Source organism: Trichosurus vulpecula, chromosome 7 (assembly GCF_011100635.1).
Source record: "Trichosurus vulpecula isolate mTriVul1 chromosome 7, mTriVul1.pri, whole genome shotgun sequence".
NCBI lineage: Eukaryota > Metazoa > Chordata > Mammalia > Diprotodontia > Phalangeridae > Trichosurus > Trichosurus vulpecula.
The window spans coordinates 241702613-241723127 of record NC_050579.1 but is presented as its reverse complement, the minus strand read 5'-3'; the positions used below and the strand labels follow the sequence as shown (position 1 = coordinate 241723127).

Sequence of the window (20515 nt, the reverse complement as noted above, 5' to 3'; positions counted from 1 at the left end):
CATACTAGAATGGAAGTGGTTTATCCTTGTGTATTCCCCCCTTATGATTGTTCATTCATGTTTACCTTTTATGTTTCCCTTCATTTCTACATTTGACCTTCAAAATTTCTACAAATCTCTGGTCTTTTCATGAGGAATGCTTGAGAGTCCTTTATTTTATTAAAGATCTGTTTCTTTCCCTCTTTCCTCTGCAGATTCTACTAAATTTTGCTGGGCCAGTTATTCTTGGCTAAAAGCACACATCCTTTGCCTTCTGGAATACTGGATTCCAGGTTCTTTTCTCCTTTATAGTGGTAGCTGCTAAATTGTGTGTAATTCTGACTGTGGCTCCTTTGTATTTGGATTCTTTCTTTCTGGCTGTTTGAGGTAGTTTCTCTTTGACCTAGAAACTAAATTTTGGCCATAAAGTTTCATTTGAGGATTTCTTTCAGGAGGTGATGAGTGGATTCTTTCTATTCTCATTTTGGTTCTAAGAGATATGGGCAGTTTTCTTTTAAGATTCACTGAAATATGATATCTAGGCTCTTTTGAGGTAGTATAGCTTTAAGGTAGTGAAGTAATTAAAAAAATTTTTTCCCTTCAATCTTTTTTTTCCAAGTCAGTTGCTAAGAGATACCTTATATTTCCTCCCATATTTTCAATCTTTTGACTTATTTTAATATTTCCTGTTGCCTCGAGGAATCATTAGCTTATCTTTGGTCCATTCCAATTTTAAGGAGTTTGTTGCTTGGGCAAACTTTTGTACCTATTATGCCAAATTATTAATTTCCTTTTCAATTTCTTAACTCATTTCTTTTCCTGAAGCCTTCTCATTCCATTGATAAAAACTTTTTTTAATCTTTTTTTAAAAAAATCTCTTGCTGCAGTGAGTAGAGAACTGGCCCTGGAGTCAGGAGGACCTGAGTTTAAATCTGGCTTCAAACACTCGGCCCAATTACTAGCTGTGTGTCCTCGGGCAAGTCACTTAACCCCAATTGCCCTGTCTTCCCCCCTCCAAAAAAAAAACAGAGAAAAAAATCTCTTCTAGGCATTCTAGTTGAGTTTGTACCCAAGCTGTATATTTCTCTGAGGCTTTGCTTGTAGATGTTTTGAAAACATTCCCTTCTAGATTGACTCTTAAACATGCCAGCTACCATAATAACTATTTATAGTAGAATTCTTTTTTTGTTTGCTCATTCTTCTAGCCTATCTCCTGACTCTGGACTTAATGTTAGGGCTGGGCTCTGTCCTACTTCTGGAGAGATCTAGGCTGGTCCTGTCATTGGTTTCTTGGGGCTGTTGAATGTTATACTATTTCAAAATCTCATGCACAGGCTGTGGACTTGCAAGCTTTCAGTGCTCTCAACGTGATCTGATTGAGATCAAATCTATTTGTTCCCTAGCCCCACACACATCTGAGTTTTGTCAGTTCCCGACCTGAGTTTTGGTCTGAGAAACAGTAGGTACTGCTGGATTCAGCCCCCTTCAGCTAGCTGGAAAGCTTTGTTGGTTCAGAGTGATGGAATTGTATGCTTCCCTTTGATCCAGGATTCCTGTCATATCCTGTTATATCTCTGCAGGCCAAGTTAAATGCCAAAACCAAGACCCTGTTCTGCTCCTGGAGTCTGAGCTACACTGCCACTGCTTTCTTCAGAACTTCTTCCTTTTTCAGTATACCTGGCCCAAGGCCTCTCTACCTGGGAACACTACCTCCATGCACAGTACCCCTTATCAGTCCACCCTGGCTCTGGGACTTAGAACTGTGTAGTGGGAAGTAATGCTGACAGTTGGCAACTGTCCCCAAGTCATTGTGTCCAACTATGGGTCTGGGGGTACCCTAATATGGGATTCCTTTTGCCCTGGTGCATACCTCTCCCTGGGCACCGGAGTACCCCGGTCCTACTCGTCCCCAGCATCCAATGACCTCTCTGTCTTGTTCCCCATGCCAAGCTGGGCTGGACAAATGACTAACAGTGACTTTTTCTGAATTAATCCATCAAATTTGGTTTGGTATATTTTCTAGATCTGTTTGGAGTTTTGTGGAGGGGACCTTGGATATCCTGCTTCCTATAATTCTGCCATCTTGGCTCCACCTCCCTCTTCCCCCTCTACACTTTAATAAATACATAGCAATAAGTTATTGTGGCCAAAAGTTAAAAAAATCATCATCTGGTGGTTAATTATATGATGATGAGACCTTTACATTACAGACAAGGAAACTGAGGCCCAGAGAGGAAAAGTGACTTGTTCTATGTTAGAAATATATCTCAAATCTGAATCTTCTTCCCCCAGACCAGTTCAGTGATAATTCTACTATACTTTAAATCCAAAATGCTGCTAGTGATGATGATGATGATGATGGAAGAAAGTATCCTCACAAAAAAACAAAATATTAATGAAATGCAGGATCTATTACACCAAAGCAGCTATAGAAAGATTAAAATTTCCTCAGAAAAAGAGGAGAGGAAGGGAATTGATGGATGTTTGTAGAACAAGTCAGAAATACTTTTAGAACAAGTAGACATAACTTCACCAAGCAACGGTAAAGGCTAATAACATTTACATGTCATTAGATTTGTTGAATGGAACCAAAAGTAGTTTACTGCTGGATAGAGCCTATGAAACAGCTAAGATTCAAGGACAAAATTTAAAAGCTCTCCATGGGTGACAGCCACAAGAGCTCAGCCAGCAATAAATCAACAGAGAAGCAACAAACAAATGGCTGAGTCATTGTGGAAGTGGAAGGGTCTTTGATGGCAGTTCAGGACCAGGTTATTGCCATGAGAAATTACAGAAGGTTTATGCTTAAGAAGCCCAGACTTAGTGATCAAATGTAGATTATACAAAGATGGTACGAAACTGTGCAACACATCACCACAGGTTTTAAAATTTTAGCACCTAAATAACTAGAAAGACTTAACTTGGTGTCTAGAATTAGACATCAGAATCTTACTTTCATGGACAGATAACAAATCCCCATACTACACATACAGACCTTACCTGGATATAATTTTAATCCATAAAACTCCAGTATGACATTTTAAATCAACATACCAAATGATCATAATCTCTAAGCTACATTGAATGAAAAGCTTTCAAAACATAAGAGACCGTGTAGGAAAACAAAATCATGGTGGATTTGAATGAAGTACATTATCACCCTTTTGTCCTGTCTGCTACTAGAGAATCCTTTCAGTGAACCTCCATAGGATGATGAGCTTACATCTTAATACTTATATTCAACCACAAAAGTAGTTATTTTACCCTAGCCTTTTGCCCTCTGAGACCACTACTCTGATGTCTCTGACATCAGCCTCTCCTGCCAATCAAAGGGAAAGAAAAAAGTTTAGGATTTAGAGCTGGAAGAGACCTTAGTGATAATCTAGTCATACACCCACATTTTATAGATGAGGAAACAGAATCCTGTGAAGTTGTAATTTGCCCAAGACCACACAACACAAATCAGTGCCAGAATCAGGATTAGAATCCAGGTCTTGTAATTCCAAAACCAATGCTCCTATCATACCATATTTTGCTCCATTCTTCAGGTGAGGAACTGAATTTCCTCAACAGAAGATTGCCTTCAATAAAAATCCAGCACAGGACTCCCCACACTGCCTAAATTAAAGCGATCCTAATCCAAGGGGGGCATGATGTAGGGGGCTGATAGGAAGAGGAAAGTAAATGGAGAAGGAAGACAAGCGAAGAGATAAGAAGGAGCAAATGAAAATGAACAGGGCTAGAGATATGGAGGCTGGTGAGGGATGCTGGAGAAAGGAGGGATAACAGGAAAAGATGGGGTGATTAATATTGATAAGACGTAGGTCAGGTGATGGGGACAGGTGGGGAGATATGGGGACAGGTGGGAGAACAGGTGAGGAAATAAAGGTGGGACAGGTTTAGAGAATAACTCAACGGGATCAGTGAAATCTGAGTTGAGGGACCAGTTAATCAGGGATTAACTGAGGGCGGAGCGTCTGTAGACCCTCTCTCCACAGGCCGGAGAGAGGTGTTGTCAGAGCCGAGGTGATGATGTCAGAGCTGGAGCGGTGATGTCAGAGCCCGGGCGGTGGGGCGGTGATGTCAGGGCTGGTGCTGATGCTGGCGGCGCAGTGCATTGTGGGCAGCTCCCCGCTCCGTCGCCGCCGCCGCCGCCGCTGCCGCGGGAGGAAGATCGGGGTCGGGCCGGGCCGGGCCGGGATGGTCGGGGTCGGGAGGCCGCCGCAGCCGCTGCCGCTGCAGCCACCACCACTGCCAGGGGGAGCGGGCTGCGCCAAGCCGCACTGAGCCGCCCCCGCCCCCGCCCCGCCCGGGCCCCGGGGGATGCGCCGCCCGGAGCCGCTGCAGCCGCAGCCGCAGCGGAGACAGAGCAGGTGAGGGCGGGGCGGGGCCGGGGAATCGGGGCCCTGGAGGCTGGATTCTGAGGAGCCTGGGGTTGGGGGCTGGCTCGAGGAGGCCAGGGCTGGAGGAAGGCGGGGAAGGCCCGGGCGGGTGCAAAGGAAAAGAGCGGAGATAGGGAGGGCCTCCTGGCCTCTCTCTCTCCTTTCCCACCCATCGTTGCTGCTGCATCCCTCTGCTCCCAGATCCAGGCTCCCTATGTCCTCCTCCTACTCCCCCGCCCTCCCGTCACCACCCAGAGCAGGGCCAGAGGCAGCAGAGCCTGAGGCCCATCCTTGCCTCAGCCTCTGGCTCACACACATTCCTTTTAATGCTCTCTAAGGAATTCGGCATCCTCCTGTGCCACCCCTCCATGGATTTTTCACCTTTCTCTTCATGCTCATCATCTGTCCTGGTGACTTTCATATCGTCCACCGGCAAGCCATTCTTATCTGTCTATCTAACACCTGTTCCCATTGCTTCTCCTCTGTCCCCATCGCCCCTTTACTGGTCCATATTACCCCTTTACATGTATCCATCTTTCTCTCATCGGTTACCATCATTTTTCTCACCTAAATCTATTCTTACTTATCCCTATTACTAATCTCCACTTGATCCAATCTTTCTCTACCCTTCTCCTGTGTTACCATCATCCCCTCACCTGAGGGGTGATCATAACCCCCTCAACTGTTTCCTCAATTCTCCAAGCAGTTCCCAAAGTCCCCTGACCTCTTCCCATAGTCCTTATCTGTCCCAGTCAGCTTCCTTACTTTTCTGTTACCTCCGTCTATTCCTATTACCTCTCACCTGTTCCTATCTCCCCTTTTCTGTTCTGATCATCCTCTTTACTTGCCCCAGTCCCCTGGACCTGTTCTTAATGCTCCACCTCTCCCCATCATCTCCTTCCCTGACTCTATTATCTCTTCACCTATTTCCATCACTCCGCCTGTCCGATCACCCCCTCCATTGGTCTCATTACTCACCTGTTCTTTCATACCCGTTACTTGGGCCCTTCAATATACACTCCTTACATAACATAAACACACGTACATCGGAATTTTAATGTACAGCTCCATGAACTTTCATTTACAAATACTTGTACACATCTGCACATACGCACATCTGCTGTGCTCAGGTACCATCAACATGTACCCACTATTTCATATCAGCAGGCACATACTTATAAAAACATCTGCAGGCTCTCCCTGTCCTACCTCATATGCCTCCCTTGATCCAAGTCATGGAAGTCTTGGTCAGGATGGACCCAAAGAAGAAGGAGGTCCAATTCTTTCTTCCTGTATACCTACCTCCATCTCCACCAATAATAGATAATGTGACAGTAAGGAGAGAGGGACACAAGTTGATGGGCTGGAGATAGAGCGTCACATAAGACAAAATTATTCCCCTCTATATAGGAGCCATATAATCCCTAATTTCCCCCTACAATTTCTTCCAGCCTTATCTTCTGTATTCTCTTCTTTTTTTCATCGTGTCATTGTTTATACTATCCAAGGGAATCCTCCTTCTGCTAATTACCCCTGTCCCATTTCACCAAGGGCAGCTAGGTGGCTCAGTGGATACAGTGCCAGGCCTAGAGTCAGAAAGACTCATCTTTGTGAGTTAAAAATCTGGCCTCAGACACTTAAACTAGCTCCATGACCCTGGGCCAGTCATTTAAAAATCCTGTTTGCCTCAGTTTTCTCACCTAAAATGAGCTGGAGAAGGAACTTGCAAACCACTCCAGTATCTTTGCCAAGAAAACACTAAATGGGGTCATGAAGAGTTGGACATGACTGAAACAACTCAGCATCATCAACAACAAAACATTTCACCACTGGTGGGAGGTGGAAGAGAGGGAGGCTTGTTGGGGGCTGTTGGAGGGGGCTCAGCTGAGCTATCTGAATAAACAGAATTTCTCTTCAACAGTTACTGCCAACTCCTCCTGCCTAGGTAGTAAAACCCATCCAGGGAAGGGATTTCTGAATCTTTCACCTATAGCAAGAAACTATTGGAAACCAGTAGAGTTCATACCCTACTCCTTATCTATGCCTCACCACCCATGAACTTGGCTTCAGGATGTCTAAATGCTGGTTCCCAAGAGAAACCATATATCCTATCCCAAAGAAAAAAGAGAAGCAGTTTTTTAATATCTTCTCAGGCCTCCAGCCTGGTTTTTATAGATAGGCTCTTCCCCTTCCTATGGCCTTATCAACTTTTTCCTTCTCCTGGATGCCTGGACACCCTACCTTTCTCTCTTCCATCTTTCTTAACAAGTTACCCCTTTCTTCCAGGGTCATTCTGAAGATGGGGATAGGCAGCTATGTTAGGAACAGAAAAAGGGAGAGCAAATGACACTGGCCCTAATTCCCAAATGCCAGGGATATTATTACATGCCTCCAAGTAGGATGATAAAGAGCTGATTCTCTCTTCCCCTCAAAAATCTCTAGAGAAGACTCCTGCCCTTACCTCCCTAAATAAGTTTGCTAAAACTTCCCCCCTCCCAAAGTTAGGAAGCCTTTCCTTATGACTACCTTCTTTTGCTCTTTTGTCCCCCTGAAGTCTCATTCCTTCTTGTCCCGTTCTGAACAGAGTGGTCAAAGGCTCTCTCCCTCCTCTATCCCCACCAAGAAAGCCCCTCTATCAGAATAATCATCTTCCTATTCACTCTTCTTCCTTTCAGTCCTCCCTTACCCTATTAGGTGGCTTCATTTTCCAACATCTCCCAATTCATATTGGCTCCCTGCTTCTCTCTCACCCTCCTCCAGATGCCTCTTCTCTTTCCCTCTCCTTCTTCTCTCCCTCCAGGCTGATTGATTGTCTCTACTTCTAAGGGATATCTTGGGCCTATTTCACAAGGTGATGCACTATTACATCCTCCTTACCCTTGTGGCTGTATTAGTGAGTCTCTCTTTCCAGGTAGAAATTCTCCAAAGTTGGTTTTGAGGTTTTGTTTTGTTTTGTTTTCCAATTGATATGTCTGCTTAGTCAGGGTGCATTTTACTATAGCGTCCTGGCTTTTCTTGGCTAGAGTGATCCCCAAGGTTAGCATGTCTCACCTTGGTTCTCATGTCTTTTTCATACTCACATGTCCCACCTTGGTTTGCATGAGTATCCTAAGTTACCATATCTTATGTCTTTCCTCAGTTGCATTGCCCCTCTCTCTCCATTAAGTTTTATCAGATCTCTTTCACATTAGCATGTGGCATACCTACTCTAGCATGCGTCTCCTTAGTTAAAACGGCCCTCCTACAGTGAGTAGCACTCACCTTGGCTAGCATGTTTCTCCTAGTTAATGTATTTCTCTTCCACCATTGTGTCTCTTTGGCTAACCAGCATGCCTCACCTTGGCTAGCTTATCTTTCTAACATTAGCCTATCTTACTCGCCTATCTAGATGCCTCTGGTAGTGTGTCCCTCTTCTCATCGAACGTGTCTCTTCTTTTTGGTTTTGGGGTCTTTCTTCATTAATGTTTTTCCCATAGATGTGTCGACACTTATTGTTGCTGTCTCCCTCAGTTCTGCCCTTGGCTAGCATGGCTTCTCCTGTTCACTCCTCTCTTATCCCAAGACACACGTCTTCCCATGCCTGGTGTAGTTTTTCTTCCCTCTTTAAAATGTTCTCCAGGTGGACTTACTTTGGGGAGGGAAGGGAAGGTGCCCCAGTGAATGGTTCAGATGACCATTCCCCTTTGGGAGGTGGTGGGTGAGAAATTTGGACTGGGGAGATGGGCTTCCCTTATCTTCACAGTGGGTCCTAAGTATCACCCTACTTACTTTCATTCCCATCCACTCACAAACCCTCCCCACTTCCCCAGGTAGATGGCCCAAACCAGGCAGGTGCCACCGAAACCCCTCCCTCTGGCTGGCGGATGCAGTGCCTAGCGGCTGCCCTCAGGGAAGAGGCCAACATGAGTGGGGGAGGGGAGCAGGCCGACATCCTGCCGGCCAACTACGTGGTCAAGGAGCGCTGGAAAGTGGTGAGTGACCCATGGACGGTAGAACGGCAAGAAATAGTGAGAGATCCTTGGAGAGAGGTGGGTGGGATGGGGGTGGGGTGGAAAGGGTTAAGTGGCTGCTGCTCAACGTGTCCCAGCTACTGAGTCCCAAAGGGGGAGGTGCTCAATACACATTTGCATATTGTTAGCATTCTATTTGCATGCTTAATTTTGTATAGCTAGGCTGAGAAATCTTTGTTCCTGTTCTGCTTTCTCGGTCGCCCCTTCCCTCCAGCCCTTGCTCCAGGAGCCTTTAGGGCTCCCTTTTCCTGCAATGTCAGGTTCAACTGGCCCATTCTAGAAGAAGTCCTGGTTGGATTTCCATCAATGCTCCGGCTCTGAGCTGCAGAGCTCAAGGGAGGAGGAGTAAGAAGGGAGCTCTTTTTCTCAGACCTTATTAACTCTCTAAGGCACTGGTCTAAGGATGGTCTCCCCTGGTTTGGCAGAAGTAGGAAAGGCCGAACAACATCTCTCCTACACAGGCTCTAGGGGTGAGGACCTTGCAGGCTGCACCCTACTCCACCCTACCCATGCTCAGATTCCCTCTTTACCCCCTCCCCCTCTGGCTCCTGCGGCAGGTGCAGCATGCAGAGACTACATTTCCCAGCACGCCGCACTCCATGAGAACCAGGGTTCCTTGCTGCTTAGCCTGCTGGGAGGTGTAGTCCTGATGTTCTCTCATTGGTTCTGGGCTGAACAGGAGTGGGTGGGTGTCTGAGTGAGGAAGGAGATATCAGGAGGTTCAATATGGTGGTGGGGGTGGGGAGGCCCCTGTTCATTCATCTTGTTCAGATCTCCACTAGGATCTCAGTGTCCTGTTTGGCATTGTAGGGTCAGGATGATTTGTAGGAAATTCTGGGATGAGGGTGAGGTTCCTCCTGTTTGGGGAGCTGAGTGACCCTCCTCTTCCTCCCCTACTCTGTCGTGTCTCTCAGGGCTTAATGGGTGTGTTTGTCTGGGGTGGGTGGCAGGAGGGCCAGAAGACATGTCTGGGGGAGGGGGTGACTAGAAGAGGGAGTTTATTAGGGCGTGTATTGTCTGGAGACTAGTCTTATGGCTAGGACTTTGTGAAGAGTCAGAGGGCATCCTATGGGGGAGGGGGACCATAGGGGATAGGCCTGTTTCTTGGGGGCAGGGGCAGCAGGAAGAAAGCCTGGGTCTTGGCGGGGGGTGTTGGCTTTTCTCCATGGCAACACTCTGGTCTCTGTTGATGGGGAAGAGGAGGAGGGGAAGATAGGGAATCAGGGAGAAAAGGGACAAAGGTTGCCCTCTTGTTGGAGAAAATGACACCTCATGCCCGACTTCCTGAGCTGGTGAGAAGGGGCACTCCCCTTTGCTCCCTTCTTCATACACTGGCATCCTGGAGTGGGAGAGCTGATATAATTGAATGACAATTCAATATAGAAGAATGGAAAAGGAGAAAGCAGGAGAATATATTAGTGGGATTTTCTTCTCTCCAAAACCAGCCACTAACAGAGTCTCCAGACCTCTCTAATCCAACTGTTTAGTTTCCTGGAAGAGAGGGCTTGGGGTCTGGAAGCATAGCACTTTAACATAGTAAATAAGAAAATCTAGAATAGACCAAGAAAGGAATATAGAGGTGGTTGGGAGGAGGGACTAAGATAGTCCCGCCTTTGCCTGTCCTAAGTACTCCTATATACAATGTGGAGGGAAAATACAGGAGGAGAAGATATGATATCTATCATCTGGGAGTTCCTGCGCTTATGGGGAGATACATAATATGGGTTCTCAAGTCTCCCAGTCTGGGGGATAGGGTACACAGTCTCTGGCTTCAAGGAACTCTCAGCACGATGATGATGATGGGGAGAGATACAGATCCACTTTCCGGTCTAATTTACCATCTGAATGGGAAAGATAAGATACTCAAGATAGGGAAATAAATCCAAACTCTTCAAAGGGAGAGAGCCATGTGGGCTAGGAATACTGAAAGGATTGGAGAGACTGGCACCAGGGAAGGCTGTTGGGGAAGTAGGGGCTGGTGAGTATTATTGAGGAGAATTTTGAAGCTGAAAGGACAGATTTTGGTAGGGATTGAGGAATAAAGAAGTGGTTCTGACTGGGGTGGTTAGGGAAGGAGGGTATGGGAGTGGAGGGTGGCACGTATTCTAATGCTATTTTCTAGGGGCGGGGTAGGCAACCTTTGGAGATCAAAGAAAGAAAAATGCCCAAAGAACTTTTAGTGGGGGATGGAGATGAGAGTATTCTGGTTGTCCAAGTTATCATCCTCTATCCCCCTACTGTTAGGGAGGCTGGGACCCAGCCTGTCCAGTATATGAATCTCACCTGTCTTTAAAGATGCTTGGGTGTGCAGTTCCTTTCTTGACTCTTCTATCATATGGACCTCTGAGTCAGAAATTCTTCCTGGTGTTTGTCTCATTACTTGAGGGGCGCTTTCCCCCTTTTCTCCCTTTCTAACAGCTCTTTCCCTGTTTTCTTCCATGCATTCCACAGGGCCCCTGCTTCTTTCCTTCTATAGTCTTCCTCTGTGTCTCCCTGTCTCTTCCTCTCTCTGTCTTCCTCTGTCTCTGTCTTTCTTCTCTCTCTACCTCTGTCTGTCTCTGTCTTTCTGTCTCTCCCTATGTTTATCTCGATCTCCACCACCACCACCACCACCTTGGGGTGGTTTTTTAGTTCACCTCTCTGTCAACTCCCAGATCTTTAGCTCCTGTCCCCTCCTTTCCAATAAATCATTTTAACCAATCAGAAAGTATTTACTTAGCGTCTGTTGTGTACAAGACACCATACTAAACTTCTGGTTTGGGGTGCTGGAGGTGGTACAAAGATGTATAAGATAGGGGCAGCTAAGTGGTACAGTGGAGAGCACTGGCCCTGGAGTCAGGAGGATCTGAATTCAAATCTGGCCTCAGACACTTTACTAGCTATATGACCCTGGGTAAGTCACTTAACCTTGATTTCCTCAAAAAAAAAAATAGGTGTATAATCCTTCTAAGGAGGGGGATTATAATCTAGATGGGGAAATAATACACATACACAGACACCAACAAATAACAGTGCAAGTCAGTATATATCATATATAGTATATATAGCATGACAGGTACCTCTGAATCAGGGAGCTCTGGGTTCAAGTTCTGCCTCCTGACACTTACTGGATGTGCAACCCTCAGCAGGTCACTTAACCTCTTACTGTTCAAGGAAACTCTCTTAAGACTGTAAATTGGAAAGCAAGTGCCAATTTCCAAGCATAGAGAGTTTTCTCACTAGGAATTTCCTGTATGATCCTCAGCTTCTCTCCTGGAATTTCCTATAAATGTGAAATCACAGGTCCTGAACTAACAAACAAAGGAATGAATGAATGAATGAGTAAATGAATGAATGAAATATACATATGAAGCAGCCTGGTATGGTGGGAAAGACCAGCTCAGAAGAGCTAGGTTCCCATCAAAGATCCGCCACCTACTAGCTGTATGACCTCAGACTAGTCTTTCTGGACCTCCATTCCCTCATCTATAAAATAAGGGAATAGACTCTCACAGTCTCTAAGGTCCCCTATGTTCTGTGTCCTAACAGTCTATATTCTAAAGCTCCTGACCACTCCGATATTCTGGGATTCCAATGCTGTGTCAAAAGGGCAGAGTGGATGAGAAACGCTTTAGAAGTAAAGAGGAGAGAGAAGCAATTTACAATCTGGATGACTCCCTGAACTGAATAGGTTTGAGGGGCTCCATCTCCTCTTCCCCATTTTCTCCATCATCCTCCTCTAAGGCTATGAGCCTTACAGCCTTTGAAGCTCCCCTCCTCATTTCTTCCCACCAATTACTTATCCATATTTTATTTTCTCCTTTTTCCTCAGCCCATCTATAGTCTAGCTCCTTTACTCTTAGATTACTGAAATAACCTCCTAGCTGGTCTTCTGTTTCTAATCACTCCAGTCTGTCCTACATGTACGATCTTTCCCAACAAAATTCCACTGTCTTTCCTCCCTTGCACTTTAGTCTACATCTGTCCTATCAAAATAAAACTCTCAGCTGGAACCTCAAGGTCCCCCACTCTTCTGTTTTTTATTATTTCTCTTCCCCTTCTTTTCTTTTCCCCTGATGTCTAGGGCTCTCCATTCCAGCTGGCCAAAAGTCTCCTCCCATTCTGTTTTCTCAGCCTTAAATGCAAACTCTCCTTCTCTAAGTGGCTGGGAAAATCCTTTGGCCAAGATCCTTCCAGAAGGCTCAGGCCTTATTGATCCTCAGCCTGTTTCCTGGACCTTCTCTTCCTCCTCTCAGCACTGTTCCAGAAATCCTTGTCTTTAACCTCTTTTTTCACTTTGCACTTTTTACAAAAACTTCCCTGATTCCTAAACTCAAGATACTAACTGACCTTCCTAATGCTAAACCAACTTGGTTTTCTGAATTCAAAGAACTGATAATGGTTCAACTCTAATTACCCATTTCCCTTCTGCCGCTGTCACCGTCTCAAGGTGCCCCTTTCTCTAGGTCTATATTTATCTGTGTACAAGCTCTGCATGTACTCCCGGTCCAGCAGAATGTGAATTCTTCGAGGCCGGAGACAGTTTTGTTTTTTCTGTCTTAGTATCCCCAGCCTTTAGCAAGCACATAGGAGGCCCTTAAAAATACTCATTGAAGGTCTTAGTATCTACTCCTCTTGGAGGCACCTAGGTGGCTCAGTGGATAGAATCCTGGGCCTGGAGTCAGAGAGACCTGAGTTCAAATCTGGCCTCAGATACTTACTAGCTGCATGACCCTGGGCAAGTCACTTAACTTCTGTTTGCTTTAATCCACTGGAGAAGGAAATGGTAAACCACTCAAGCATCTTTGCCAAGAAAACCCCATGGACAGTATTGGTGTGCTGTGGTCCACAGATCGGGATGAGTTGAACATGACTGACCAACAACACTCCATTCTTACCCTTCCACCCAATTTCCATACATTCCATATCACAAGAGTAATTTTTTCCCCAAGATTTGCATACATGGGAAAAGATGATCTACAGTTTCAGAAATGTTGCATTTAGTTTGTAATTAGAAGTACCTTTAAAAGGAATCTAGGGACAGCTAGGTGGTACAGTGGAGAGAGCGCTGGCCCTGGAGTCAAGAGGACCTTGCGTTCAGATCCAACACTTACGAGCTGTGTGACCCTGGACAAGTCACTTAACCCTGATTGCTTCCCCATCCCCCATCCTGCAAAAAAAAAATAAAAGGAATCTATCTAGTCCTAGAGTTGGTGGCTGTGTACTAACCCACCTATATCTCCAAGCCTAACCTTGCCATACCGATCCCCTGTACCCAGGACCAAAGCTGCCACTGGTAATTTTTGCACTTAGAGCCATGGGTGGTCACAGTGGCTGAGGATGAGTAAGTGAACTTCAGGAAACCAGAGAGCTCCTATGTGACTCAAAGACTGATTGATGCTGGGAAATTGGGAGGAACAGGGAGCCAGGGGCTAAGAGGGTACTACTCCTGGAAGGGAGGAAACATACTCCTTGATGGTATTGTCAGGACTTTCTAAATTATGGTGCCCTGAAATCTAAGTACAAAGCCCTATTTGTTCCACTCTAGTTACAGTGCTGACAGGTATGACAGCCAGCTCTGCTCTCCCCTTTCTTATCCTACAAGAGAAGAATGACATCTTCCTTTAGAATACGCTGAAGTTGAATCTAAGCTTTATGTACCTTAGCTTTCTAGACTGAGACCATTGTTCTACCAGGGGTGGGGACCTGTGGCCTCGAGGCCACATGTGGCCCTCTAGGTCCTCAGGTGTGGGCTTTTGACAGAGTCTAAGTTTTACAGAACAAGTCCTTTTATTAAGGGGATTTGTTCTGTGAAGTTTGGATTCAGTCAAAGGGCCACCCTTGAGAACTTAGAGGGCCACATGTGGCTTCAAAGTGGCAGGTTCCTCACCCCTGGTCTAGGCTTATACAGTTTTAACCACCGTCCTATGGAATTATTTAGTAAAGTAGGTTACATTTCAATTTTCTCCAACAAGGGACACACCAGGAAATACGAATAGGTAAAATGGATGCAGTTCCTATCATCTCCTGATCAGAATTCAATCTGATTTGAAGGTTACCCCCAAAGTTCACAAAAGACACCCTTGTCTTTAATCCCTTCCCTTCCTCCACTTCCCCAAACTCTAAAAAGTAATCATCTTGTCCAGGAAGTCTGTCTTGATGAAGCGCCCTGGCTGTGCTCAGCCCCGTCTTTGCAGCAGCTTGCTGTCGAAACTGCCGTCTGTGGCTCTGTCCATCTGTAATGCTCCAGTGTCTGATGTGATGCTCTATTGTCTAATGTTGGCCTGAAAGTCCCTCCTTTATTTTCTGTTATGGGGGAAGGGGAATAGAAATAACACTGGATTTCAAGTCAGAGGATTTGGTTTCATATGCTGCCTCCATTACTTTCTTCTTATATAACTAACATGGGGCAAATCACCTCATTTCTCCAGGCCTCAACTGCCTCCTCTGTTAAAAAAAAAAGTGGGTCAGCATATATGATCTCTAAGGTGCATTAACTGTAAATCTGAGAATTTCATGAGTGTTAGGAATATGATATAGACCCAAGTGATCCCCAGAGACCCAACTTGAAGCTCTGGCTTGTCTTCCTGGGGAATCCAAATTGGGAAGAGGGTATTTCCCAAGGCATTTCCTGTCTGGGCCTCAGTTTCCTCATCTTTAAAATTCCCTAGCTTTTAACATAGGGCCCTTCCTGCTGTAAATCCTACAGTTTTGGCCTACAGTGACAGACGAAGATGGGAAATGACACAGGAAGGTTGGGATGACTGGAATCTGACACTGTGCCAGCTATACAAAAATTATATAGTCCAACTTCTTCATCTTAGAGATGGAGACTAGGGCCCAAAGTGGGAAAGTGACCTACCTACGTTCATTAATGGCAAAGCTGGACTAGAACCCAGATCTTGACTCCCATTTCTTTCTATTGTATCATAGCTGTAAAGGGAACGGGATTTAATCAGCTCTCTAGAACTGCCTAGACTCCTAGTGGAGGCCAGGACAAGGAAGTGGGGCCACTGCCACTTCCTCCACCATGGTAAAAGTTAGGCAGGCAGAATAGACTATCTATTCCTATTACTAATAATAGCTAACATTCACATAGCACCTACTATGAGTAAGATACTGTGCTAAGCATTACACAATTATCTGGTTCGGTCCTCACAACTGCCCTGGGAGGCAGGTGTTAGTATTATCCTCACTTTACAGATAAGGAAACTGAGGCAAATAGAAATTAAATGATTTGCCCCAGGGTCTCACAGCTAGGAAGCATCTGAGGCTGGATTTGAATTCAGGTCTTCCTGACTCCGGGCCTAGTGCCCTATTTACTGTGCCACTTAGCTGCTATGTTACAACTACTCATGTACCTTGTTGCTCTTTGATTTTTTTTCACATCCTCAATGACCACTCTGTTCTCAACCTCTTGCAATCTGACATCTGCTCCCAGTACTCTACTGAAATTGCTCTGTCCATGGTAATCAATGACCTCCCAATATGATAAATAGCCCCTTTGCTGTCCCCATCCTCCTTGACCTCTCTATAGTATCTGACACCCTCCTTGCCTACTGATTGGCTTCAGAAACCAAAGAAGAAGACTCTTTTTCCTGAGAAATATTCTTGGTTCTCTCGAAGCAGTCTTTCTCCATCTCTTCTCCTGCTTTTTCATTCTCTTAAATATGGCTGTTCCCAAAGGATTAGTCTTCAGACCTCTTTTCTTTCTCTGCTTCTCTCTCCCTTGGGAAACTCATCCTTTCCCAAAGCTCCAATTGCCACCTCTTTGCAGATGACTCCAAAATCTGCATCAACAGCCCTGACTTCTCTTCTGAGTTCCAGACTCACATCTTCAACAGTTCCACAGGATATTTCCATCAAGTTGTCTGACCGACACCTCATGGTAGAAGAGAAAGAACACTGGCTCTGGAGTCAGAGAACCTGGGTTCAAATCTCACCTTTGACCCTTGTGACCTTGGGTGAGTTGCTTAACCTTCTGGATTCAGAAGACTGGGTTCAAATCCAGCCTTTGACCCTTGTGACCTTGGGTGAGTTGTTTAACCTTCTGGATTCAGAAGACTGGGTTCAAATCTTATCTTTGATCCTTGTGACCTTGGGTGAGTTGCTTAACCTTCTGGAGTCAGAAGATTGGGTTCAGATTCCCCCTTTGACTCTTATTACCCTGGTTGACCTCATATGAGTTACTTAACCTTCTGGAGGCAGAAGACTGGGTTCAAATCCTATCTTTGATCCTTGTGACCTTGGGTGAGTTGCTTAACCTTCTGGAGTCAATCCCACCTTTGACCCTTACTACCCTGGTTGACCTTGTATGAGTTACTTAACCTTCTGGAGGCAGAAGACTGGGTTCAAATCCTATCTTTGACCTTTACAACCCTTGTTGACTTGGATGAGTTGCTTAACTATCATAGGAGGTTTCTGTTTCCTCCCCTGTATGATGAAGGGGTTGAACTAGATGGTCTCTGGAGTCCCTTCCAGCTCTTATGATCTTAGTTACTTGTGTTTTCCCTGAAACTTATTCCTCTTTCTGATATCATTATTTTTGCCAAGAGCATCAGTCATTCCTCCTTGTCCCTCAAGGTACAAAACCTTGGGGTTGCCTGTGACTTGTTTCTTCTCCTTTATCTCTCACGTCCAATTGGTTACCAAATCCTGTTGATTCTATCTTTTCAACATCTCTCATTTGTGTCTGCTCTTCTCTGTTTCCACTGCCACCAACACAGTACAGGTCCCTTATACCATCTGCCTGAACCATTGTAATACCCTTCTAACAGATTTTCTTGGCTCCACTCTCCACCCCTTCCAATTCATCTTCATACTTCGTTTCCTTCTGTATAATAGATAGGATCATATCATTCCTCTGATCAAAATTTTCAGTGGTTCCCTACCAGATCCCAAGTAAAGTCCAGGCTCTTATATGGCATTCAAGACCTTCCACAATCTGGTTTTATTTCATCTAACTATCTTCCATGTACTCTACATGCTAGCCAAACTGGACTACTTTTAGCTTCTTGGTCACGCTCCATGCTACCCCTGTCACCATGTCTCCACTCATACAGAACTCTATGCCTAGATTGTCGTCTGTCTCCTTTATCTGTTGTTTTCCATCTTCTGAAGCCCAGCTCAAATGCCTCCTCCCTTCCCCTTCATGTCCCCCTTGGATCTTACATTATACTTTTTGGAGCATAAATAGTGGTGTCATATATTTATCATGTAATATTATATATTACAATTATGTCTTATCCCACAGCTAGACTGTGAGTTTCATGAAGGCGGGAGGGAAGCGTCTTATCTGAACTTTGTACCTCCTCAGGCACTCTCCATACAGAAGGCCCATAGTAAATGTTTAATGAATGAATGGAAGGATTGTTGCCTTGTGTTGAGCATTTGTCTAGAAGTTGTTGGGGTAGCGGGCACTTTTCAGTAAGTGGAGAGGTTAATGACATTCTCTTGCTGAGCCCCACCTCCATTGCCCCATGACATCGTACAGGATGCTACCAATCTGTGGGGGAGCCCTCCCTCTTCTCCTAGAAGCTCTATACCATCCCTTATGCATTCTGAGAAGGTACCTGCGTTCTTGAGTGGAGGTTGCCTAAGCCTGAGTATCTGGCAGTCTTGTTGGAGGAGGAAAAAGTCAGAACCACCCAGGCAGTCAAAAAGGCTTCTCTCTCTGGATTGTACTCTGTATGGAAACATTAAGACCACACTCCCTTTTCCCAGACCCTGAAATCTGATCTATTTGGTGTGTTGTGTGTATGGGGACTGAGCCCTCCTTCTGTGCCATGTAAGCCTTATGTTGGGCAGGGAAGAGAGGAAGTGATGGGCAGGGGAAGGAGGGAGGGGTTGGCATGATCTTTGTCCTTAGGGAGCTCCCATTTTGGTAGAAGAGACATAGCCCTTGCATTTAGATAACTCTCAATTTAAGGGGGAGGGGAGGGAGATATAATCCTTATGCCCAAGGAGTTCTTGCTTTCTGGGAGCTCCCAGTTTGAAAAGCAAGAAATAGTCGTTCTTCAGGGAGCTACCCAGCTTACGGGGGAGATAAAACACTCCCAGAGGACGCAGATGTGGATGGTAGTTCACAGAGGGAGAAGGCAATATTGAGGAATGGAGGAAACTGCCCTGGGCCTGGGATGAGCTCTCTATATTCCCCTCTGTAGCTAAAGAAGATCGGGGGCGGGGGCTTTGGAGAGATCTACGAGGCCATGGACCTGTTGACCCGGGAGAACGTGGCCCTGAAGGTCGAGTCTGCCCAGCAGCCCAAGCAGGTCCTCAAGATGGAAGTGGCGGTGCTGAAGAAACTGCAAGGTACCCATTCAGGCTCCCACCCCTGGGCTTCCCAATGCCCCTCTCTCTGGGTATTCTCTACCCCTGGGGAAACGACAGTGATCAGCTCTGAATACCAGAGGGCAAAGATGGCCCCCACACCATTAGGCTTTGCTAGGCAGAGGGATGAGGTACAACCAAAGAAGGCAGTCATGCAGACAGATCCTAGGGTAGTGGTGGAGAGATGGGGAGAGGGGTGATGGTGGGTAGGTGATGGAGGGGGAGAACAGGGGAAGTGGGACTTGGGAAAGGTTTGTAGGACAGGGTGCTGGGGGTGGGACAAAAGGAGATGATGGGGCTGGGGGCATGACAGGCTTATGATTCTCTGTGGTCCACAGGGAAGGACCATGTTTGCCGGTTTATTGGCTGTGGCAGGAATGAGAAGTTCAATTATGTGGTAATGCAACTCCAGGTGAGACCCCTGAAGACAGCCCTTCTTGGCCCTTCTGTCTCTTCTTCCTGAGGAGCCATGACTCTGGGTGCTACTAAAGCAAAGGAGGGGCTGTGACCACAGTAGGGAGGCCAGTGCCAACTTGGCTGCTGAGCCAGTGGGTGATGGGACTCTGGGGAGGCACCATGACCACTATAGCCTTGGGGATGGCTCCAAGAGTCATGATATGGCCAACACATTAGGGGTGATGTTCTGGGGGTGATGTTCTAGGGCCGCAACCTGGCAGACCTGCGCCGCAGCCAGCCCCGGGGCACCTTCACCCTGAGCACTACGTTGAGGCTAGGCAAGCAGATCCTGGAGTCCATCGAGGCCATCCATTCTGTGGGATTCCTTCACCGGGACATCAAGCCTGTGAGAGCTCACTGCCCACCTCTCTTTTCTCTTTCTCCTAATCCTCTTTGCCATTCCTTTCTCCCTTTACCCTATGTGAGGAAATAAAAAACAGGACAAAAAAGGAAACTAGCCAACCCAGATACTACATTGGGATTCTCTTTCTTCTCTCTCTCTACCAGGGGTTTCTAATGTGAGGTCTTTGAAATTTTATTTTTTTAAATATTTTTTTAAAATTAAAATTTTTAATAATTTAAATTTCATTATAATTGGTTTCTTATACATTTTATTTTATACATTTAAAAACATAATTCTGAGAAGGGATTCATAAGGGTTCATGAGACTGCCAAAGGGATCCAAGACTTAAAAAAAAACATTAAGAATCTCTGATCTATACTAAATCATTACTAGATAGCTATATTAGAGCTCTCTCTACCAGAGAGAATCTGTTTATTATAATGGGAAGCATGCTGGACTTGGAATCAGGAGAAACCTGGGCTCTGCCCCAGCTCCGATACTCCTTAGCTATGGGAATGTGGGCATTTTAGTTAACTTCTCCAAACCTCAGTTTCCCCATTTATAAAATAGGGTTAATATGCCAGGAGGAACTCGGTCTCAAGGGGTTTTATGAGAATTAAATCAAATAAGCCATTAAATCAAATATAAATCCAATCCAATCCAATAAAATATAAATCAAAATCAAATAAAAAATCAAAATAAAAAAATCAAAGTCAAATATAAAGCCAATAAATCAAATAAGAAAGTGCTTTGTAAACCTTAAAGTGATATATAAATGTCAGCTATTATCCTTAGTTACCAACATCTCAAAACTCTTGGGGAACAAATCTTTGCATATCTTCTTTGATCGTTCAACTCTTAGTCCACCCAGAGACAAATTAGGTGGTTTTTTGTTTGTTTGTTTGTTTTAAGAGAAAAGGAAATAAAGTTTAAAGAGCTGACATTATTAATGTACAGAGTGCAAGTATATGTCCTGAGATGGCTTCTTTTGCTGTTTTTATGGGTATAAAAAAATGAAGAGTTATGGGTTAGACAAT

The 20515-nt window shown here is 45.3% G+C and overlaps 1 protein-coding gene across 1 annotated transcript in view; it reads left to right on the top strand.

Moving 5' to 3' along the window:
- The first annotated feature begins 4031 nt into the window (after nt 1–4031).
- Nucleotides 4032–20515, top strand: part of TTBK1 (tau tubulin kinase 1) — a 65926-nt gene continuing 49442 nt past the window's right edge. The window contains exons 1-5 of the mRNA XM_036769371.1: nt 4032–4352; nt 8171–8332; nt 18514–18661; nt 19018–19091; nt 19341–19481. Coding sequence (XP_036625266.1) covers nt 4032–4352; nt 8171–8332; nt 18514–18661; nt 19018–19091; nt 19341–19481 — 846 coding nt within the window. The remainder of the gene's footprint in view (nt 4353–8170; nt 8333–18513; nt 18662–19017; nt 19092–19340; nt 19482–20515) is intronic.